General features: G+C 49.8%; 1 protein-coding gene across 1 annotated transcript in view; it reads left to right on the top strand.

The window, feature by feature from the left end:
• Nucleotides 1-991: 991 nt before the first annotated feature.
• Nucleotides 992-6,903, top strand: part of ZNF821 (zinc finger protein 821) — a gene marked incomplete at its 3' end in the record, with an annotated part of 10,060 nt that continues 4,148 nt past the window's right edge. The window contains exon 1 of the mRNA XM_008949309.1: nucleotides 992-1,067. Within this exon, the coding sequence (XP_008947557.1) occupies nucleotides 1,028-1,067 (40 nt within the window). The remainder of the gene's footprint in view (nucleotides 1,068-6,903) is intronic.

Here is a 6,903-nt window from a genome sequence, read left to right as displayed (position 1 = left end):
ATCTCGGGCCGGGTTCCTCCGTCCGACCCGCTGCCAGGGGAGCGGAGTCCTTTTGTCTGTGCGTCCGATCTCTTGCGGGCTGGATCCCGCCTTCAGCCGCCTCCCGAGTGCTGGGACCAGCTGGGTCCAGCTTGCTGGCGGGATCCCTGTCTCTCTGTCGGTAGAAATGGGTTCAGCTCCTGCTCTTGTCTGTGTCTGAGAGGACTGTTGGGATTGATTCTTTCTTTCCTCTGTTAGTCTGAGGACGAGAGGTCCATGTTTCCCCTTGTAAAGTTTGAGGGGGTCCGTGTGTCCGGCCTGCCCGGGACAAGGGGTGCACCCCACCCCGTATGAGCTGTGGCATCAGGGGTCCCTCACCGTGTCCCCACTGCCTGCCTGGGAACACCCTGGCAGCAGGGAGGGCCAGCAGCCCTGCCGTTTCCTTCTGCCTGTAGCCATCTGCAAGGGCCGTGAGGTCAGTCCCTTCAAAGGGTGCCTGCCTGCGTCGAGCCTTGTCCCTGGGCTGCCCACACCATCCCATCTGTTGCTGCTGTGTGTCTGGAGCTGTGACCATGGGGTGGCCAGTTCCCCGGCTGGAATCCAGCCTGGGCTGCATTATCCGGTGCCTGACAAAAGCCTCTGGGGCATGGCATGTCCGTGGTCTCAGGGTGGGGGGCTGGAGGTAGGATGGGGTCTCCAGGTTTGTTTAGGCTCTTCCCCTCGGAGCATGGGAATGGACAAGGAGGGAGATCACATTCACTCTTGAAATGGGGAACTCTTAGCTTTTTGTGTGCTGGGAACAGGATTACTTACAACTGTGCTGGAGAGCTGGGTGGAACTACCCATACAGAGTGGTCTGTGAAATGCTTGTGGATCTGGTTGGTTGCTGGCACTGAATATGGCTGTGGTGATGCAGAATGGTGGAGAGCCCGCTGCACTTGGCCAGAGGCTCAGATGGTGCCAGTGGTGTGTGTGACAGGCTCTTCCCTTCTTTTCTCAGGTGAGCCCTCTGCTGAGGGACGGAACGCTGCTCCCAGGCCAGGGAAACATGTCCCGTCGGAAACAGACCACTCCTAACAAAGTTCACTGTGAGTATTCTGTTACACAGCCTTGTGGGATCCTTGCCCTAGCCAGATTGTTGTGGAGATGGGGAGGAAGGGAATGAGGAACGGGTACGGTTTGGGGGGAGTGGTGGTTACTCACATTTTGTCTTAGGGACTGTAAGAAGAGAAACTGAGCCCTGTGCATCAGGGGAGCTGGCTGTGTCTGGCATGGCAGGACAGGGATAGGCCTGAACAAACAACTAAAGCTGTAAAGGTAGGTGAGTATGTGCAGGGCCCGTAGCTGTGCTTTGCATTCACACTGTCACAAGTCCAAGTTAGTGTACTAAGAAATGTGACTTTGGGGCTTGGGCCCATCTAGGGTAACAAAGGAGGCTCTGGGGAAGGTGGTTTGAGCACGTGGCTGGAAGCCAGTAGTCCTTGTTTCCAATCTGTGCCCTGCCACAGACTTAACTGACTGACCTTGGACACGTTACTTCAGCTCACCATACCTCATCCCCAACCAGATAACGTAAATAAAGCCATTCGCTTTGTCCTTGCAGGGAGTGAGCAGTGACTGAGCCATTTACCAGCCAGATAAATGCTACCTGTCAGATCGTTCTTGAGCTGAGCTGACAGGACACATCTCTGTTTCTCCAGCATTGTCAAGACCCTGGCATTTGTCTGATAGTGAGAGGGCTGAAAGCACTGTACATCAGCACTTCTTGTGGGCAGGCTGCGACAGGAGGAGAGCGGAGCTGGGAGACACGTGTGGATGTTGGCTGCCAGGGGGAGACTGCGCATACATTGCTTTTGTTTGACTGATTTCAGCAGAGGGAAGCTGGGGGGACTGAAGCTATGCCCTTGTTCATACCCAGCTTTGTGGCTGGAATTCAGGCTGGAATGAGGAAAGCAAATTTCCACTTCTGTAGACATGTGAAAGCAAGGCTGAGGAGAGGGCCCTGGTGTTGCTAAGCTGTCATAGCTGTCAGGAGGATGGGACAGAGCACTGAGGGCTGCAGCCCTAATGCTGCCTCACTTCCCTGATGCTGCTGGCTTGCATGTCTCCGTGTTTCTTTGTGCTGCCTTTCTGTATGGGTCTGGCAACGGGAATCTGTGCTTGCTGTTCCCTACGCCAGGGAAAAATGCACTTTGATACAGCCCAACGCTTGGCACACTCGGGGAGTGGACTGGGACTTGAAAGCCCTGTGGGCTGCTAGAGCTGGGCATGGGAGAGCTGACAAAGCTTTCCTTGGTGGCCAGTGTGGCTTTTGGCATCTGCACTGACTTGTGCTCTCCAGTTCCTGCTTCTGGGGACTTAGTTCAACAGTGGGCAGACTATAGCTTTGATTTGCCTGACAGTACATTAATGACTTTGGAATTTTCCTCTTTAGAGAAATCTGCTATGTCCTGTATTTTATACCATGATGCCAGTAACTCATCTTGTGGCTACACACCTCTGCCCCTGCGAGTGCCCCGGCGCCGGCACGGCCCTTCCCACCCCACTGGCGTGAGGCAGGCGCAGCCGCCCGTGTGGGAGCCCGGGGGTCTGGCAGCTCTCGTGGTACGAGCAGAGTGCCTGTGGTGTTTAGGTGGGCTGTATCCTGCACTGCACTGCGTAAGGGTTATGTTCTTCAGAAACCGGTACTGTGAGGTACAACACTGCACGAACAGGGCTCGGTTGTACAGTGAACGTTGCTGTTTTAATCTACAATACAAGCGATTGTGTCTCCGCTTTGGTCTTGGGGAAGCTGTCTGACAAACGCCAGCAGCGGGCGTGAGGCTGAGGTTATGGTATCTGATGTGTCACAGAAAGGAATTCTGGGACCTGTTCACCTCCTTTACATGCAGTACATTGCTACGGAGCAACTCTTCAACAGGAGCCATCAGGAGCAGCAAGTAGGACCACAAGAAAATAAAGTGACCGAAAGATACAAGAAACTTGTCAATGGTGATGTCTCCACCTTGGGATGGAAAATCCTGTCTGTCTTATGATGAACACCACCAAATCATTGGGACTTCTTTGTCTGCCTAGCCTGCTGTGTATCTGGAGGGCCCAGAAATGCCATGCAGTGCACTGAGGAGGATAATCGGAGAGAGCATCAGCTCCAAGAACTGGGTGAGCCAGCAGGAGGAGGAGTCAGGCTGAGACATAGCAGACACATTACTGAGACTTCTTCACAGGGGCTGGAGTGGTTGGGAGGAGAGGAATAAAAGGGACGGCAGGTATGCAGCTCTTTACACAGTTGTCTGCAGCTGGGGTCTGGTCTGACAGGCTGCGGGGCTGGGGAAGTGCTTTCTGGATTTGTATAAATATTACTGGGAATAGCTAACTGGACAGACTCGTGGGAGGACGGTGCCTACTTCTTCTTTGCATGGCAACTCCGTGTTATCTTCTTTCTTGGACTGACTAGGGCAAGCAACAGCCGCAGGTCTCCTCTCCCTGGCTTGCTTGGTGCCACCTCTTTCCAGGGTTACTTTCCAGGCTTGGCATGGCCTCATTTGTCCTTGCTCTCACAACAACATGGCTTGCTGTCCTCACTTAGCACAGAACCACCTCATCTGGCACACAGAGTGACCAGCTGGGAAGTTGTGTGGTTACAAGTCAAAACAGTGTTAAGTTGAAGCCGATGTGTAAGGAAATTCAAAATAATGCAGAAACAATGATAAAAATTACTGTTATCACAAAAGTCTCATTGTGCATGGTGGCCGTTCCCTCCCCAGTTTTAATGGTAGTAATTTCCCCTTTGGCAGGACTGCAGCATGTAGTTCACTCTTCACAATTTAATTTTGTTTTGTCACATGGTGCATGAAAAACACGTAGTCCTGACAAAGTGGTAACGACTAAAACTGTAACACTGGAATGTACTCACTGTTACCTGTTCACATTGAACTGGAAAATACAACACGCTGCTGTTGTTCCTGTGGAGACATCTTAATTGGTTCAATTTGGTCTTTATTTTTGCCCAGAGTCTGTAAAGTATAGAAATATAAAATCTCTAAGCCATTCATCTGATCTTGCAGCTAAGCCCACCCGTTGCTGCACTGTCACTCCAGCAGTTAGGGGCTGTCCTGGTGCTTGCCGAAACCGCGCTGCCGGCGCTGGTGTGCGCTTCTGTGTCCTTCCCTCCTGTCCTGTGAGCTGCCGTTCTTCCCATTGCTTGTGCCCTTTGCAAGTGATGCTTATTTTAGGACTCTTGAGAATAGCTTTTGTTAATCAAATTAATTCCCACTTCCTAGCTCTCTCTGTCTTGGTCCCAATATCCCATTAATCCTCTATTTCCTTCCCCCTGGGCCCTTTGACACGCGCACAAAATGTGCTCTTCAGCATTCCTTGAATTCTGCTGTCTGTAATATTCCCAGCTTGAAGAGAAAGTATCTTGCAAGAAATAGCATTCGCAAGGAGTGGAAATACTACTTGCATCAAAATCCTTGGTTCTTCCAGGGCTCTGTGGGCTGCCATTGTTAACTCTTTCAATTGTGTTGTTTTTCATTTCAGTAACCACTACTGCAGTGTGGACAACCCAGAATAGCGATGGGGCAGGTGGACTAGATCCACAGTGGTGGAAAGACTTGCAGATTTCAGGTCCAGGAAAGGAACACAGAGAAGACCTACATGAACAGGGACTTTAAAGTCGTGTACAAGGAGGGAATAAAGTGGCTCGTCTCTTGGAGACCTTTCTGTTTAGGAAGGAAGACAGGGGAATGGTGCAGTTTCCTTTTATTTTGTTTTGTGGATTTTGGGCTGGGGGTTGTTTGCCTGTTACTTTCTGGAACACGGGAGAGTTATCCTGCATTTATACAGTTCCAGAAGGGAAGGGGTCAGGAAAAAAAAAATTCCAAGCTGATAAACCACCAGATCCTAGCAGACCTAACTGCCCCTGTTGCACAGTCCTACAGGGCTGCCCCCACCTCCACAGCGCTCACTCGGCATCCCGCTCGTTTATGGAGAGGAGAACAACACAAAGCAGAGGCATTTCACGGGCCCAAGTCTCTAGCTGGTTGTAAAACAAATACAGTGACTTTTTTTGGTGTTGTGGTCAGCCTGCAGCCCTATTTGTATTTAATAAAGAAACTTCTGGAGAAGAGTTTGTGGATTCACTATTGAGCTTAACTTCCTTTACTGATAGCAGCGATCCTAAAGCTGTTGCCTGTCTTACTCTCTTTCCAAATGGATGGAAGCATGTTCCGAGCGGGGTGGAGGTGAGGCTGCAGAAGCAATGAAAGTGTAACCCTGGACCTATCAAACACTGGAGCTCTAAAGTTTCATCAAAGGTGAATAGGACACTCTTCCCTAAGTTCTTTTGAAGTCAATACACTGAATTTCTTATTTATTAAAATAATAAGCTAAAGGTAGTGTTTTTAAAAGTTGTCTTTCTTGGTCCCATGATGACTTTTCAGATAGAGGCTAGTGGGGAATGCACAAGGTGTGGTCTGCTAACAGCACTGGTGTGGTAACTGCTGGCATCTCTGGCTGTGAGCTGACAGTTCTCTGCAATGTGTGAGCCACTCACCTGGTGCTGGGTGTGTTGCACAGAAGTGCCCCTGGAGACACGGTTGCTCTCAGTTGTTGTGGTCAATCCTAGTGTTACTGCCAGGAATTCCCCTCTCAGTCACCTCGTGTAGAGATCACAGCTTTTAAAACCCTGCAGCCTCTCTGCGTGGGCTGTGTCCGAGCAGGAGCCTGCCTGCTGTTAGAGCCCAGGCTGCTGCAGGGGGAAGGGAGAAGGAGGTGAACACCCAACTGCTTCTGCTGGCGGTTGCAGTGATGTTTGGAAATCCAGTTTGCTAACTCTGTCACAGGTAGCATGTTTCCCACCACAGTTTTACATCTGTCTTGTGTCCTGCTGGTTTCCTCATTTCACCATACTTTCTGTTCGTCTTGCAATGTTTTTTTGGTGTCTGGGCTTTTATCCTGGTGGCTTGTAGGTATCTGTTTCTTGGGGAGGCACTGTAATTCTGTCATGTCTGCTGGTAATATGGTCTATATCTCAGTCCCACCAGCGTGGGGTCGTGGTCCAGACATAAAAGCAGCACTCCAGGTTATGAAAACCATGCAGTGCTGTAGTGGCCTCCAAGGGGGTTCGTGTCACAGCAGTCACAATGGTACTTGGTGCTTTCAGTGACAGGGTGCTCCTCAGCACCTCTCTTCAGCCCCCGCAGATGGTGTTCTCAAGCCTGCCTTACAGAAACCGTCCTTGCATTTCTGAAACAATGATAAATGCCTTCAGATGCTTTTGGAAACCTCCATGGGGATGTCGGGAACTAAAACTCTTCTCCCCAGTCTCCGTGAAACTTCTGAAGGTCTTTTGGAATGTTTCATAAATTATTTGGTTTCGAAGCACTGCTGGAAACTGCGAGGTAAGCACCAGAAGGGCAGTGAATGAAAACAGGGCAAACCTGGCTGAAACTGCTCCACATGTGGGAATGTCCCTGTCCTTGTAACAGGACTGGTGCTCTCTCAGTGGGTCAGGAATTCCCTTCCCTAGTTATACTGATGCTAGTTGTGGCCCTGTACTGAAAGGTTCAATTTTCTTCTGAAAGTTGTTTCCACTTTAGCTTTATGAGGAAAATGCACTGCATCTTCCTCAACATTTCCACATTTATGCTTTGAGTGGTTCTAGAGAACTTACAGATCAGTTGATAGATTTAACCCAAAAGCTATCCTGATGGGAACTTAAGCACCGTGTCCCAAGCACTCCCAGTTCATCCACTGAGAGAGGTAAATCACAGCTACACCTAGAACAAAGTAATTTGTTTGATTTAATATGAAAATTAATGATTGCCTTTTAGTGTTATTCTTTGGAACAAAAAGTTCTCCTAAGCAGGGATTGCTGTAAGAAGTTTTCTTTTAGAGAAGCACAAATAATTGCTTTCTTTCAAT

This window comes from Merops nubicus, unplaced genomic scaffold, assembly GCF_000691845.1.
Source record: "Merops nubicus isolate BGI_N331 unplaced genomic scaffold, ASM69184v1 scaffold49761, whole genome shotgun sequence".
Taxonomy (NCBI): domain Eukaryota; kingdom Metazoa; phylum Chordata; class Aves; order Coraciiformes; family Meropidae; genus Merops; species Merops nubicus.
The sequence above is the reverse complement of the archived record's forward strand: the minus strand, read 5'-3'. Positions and strand labels throughout refer to the sequence as shown.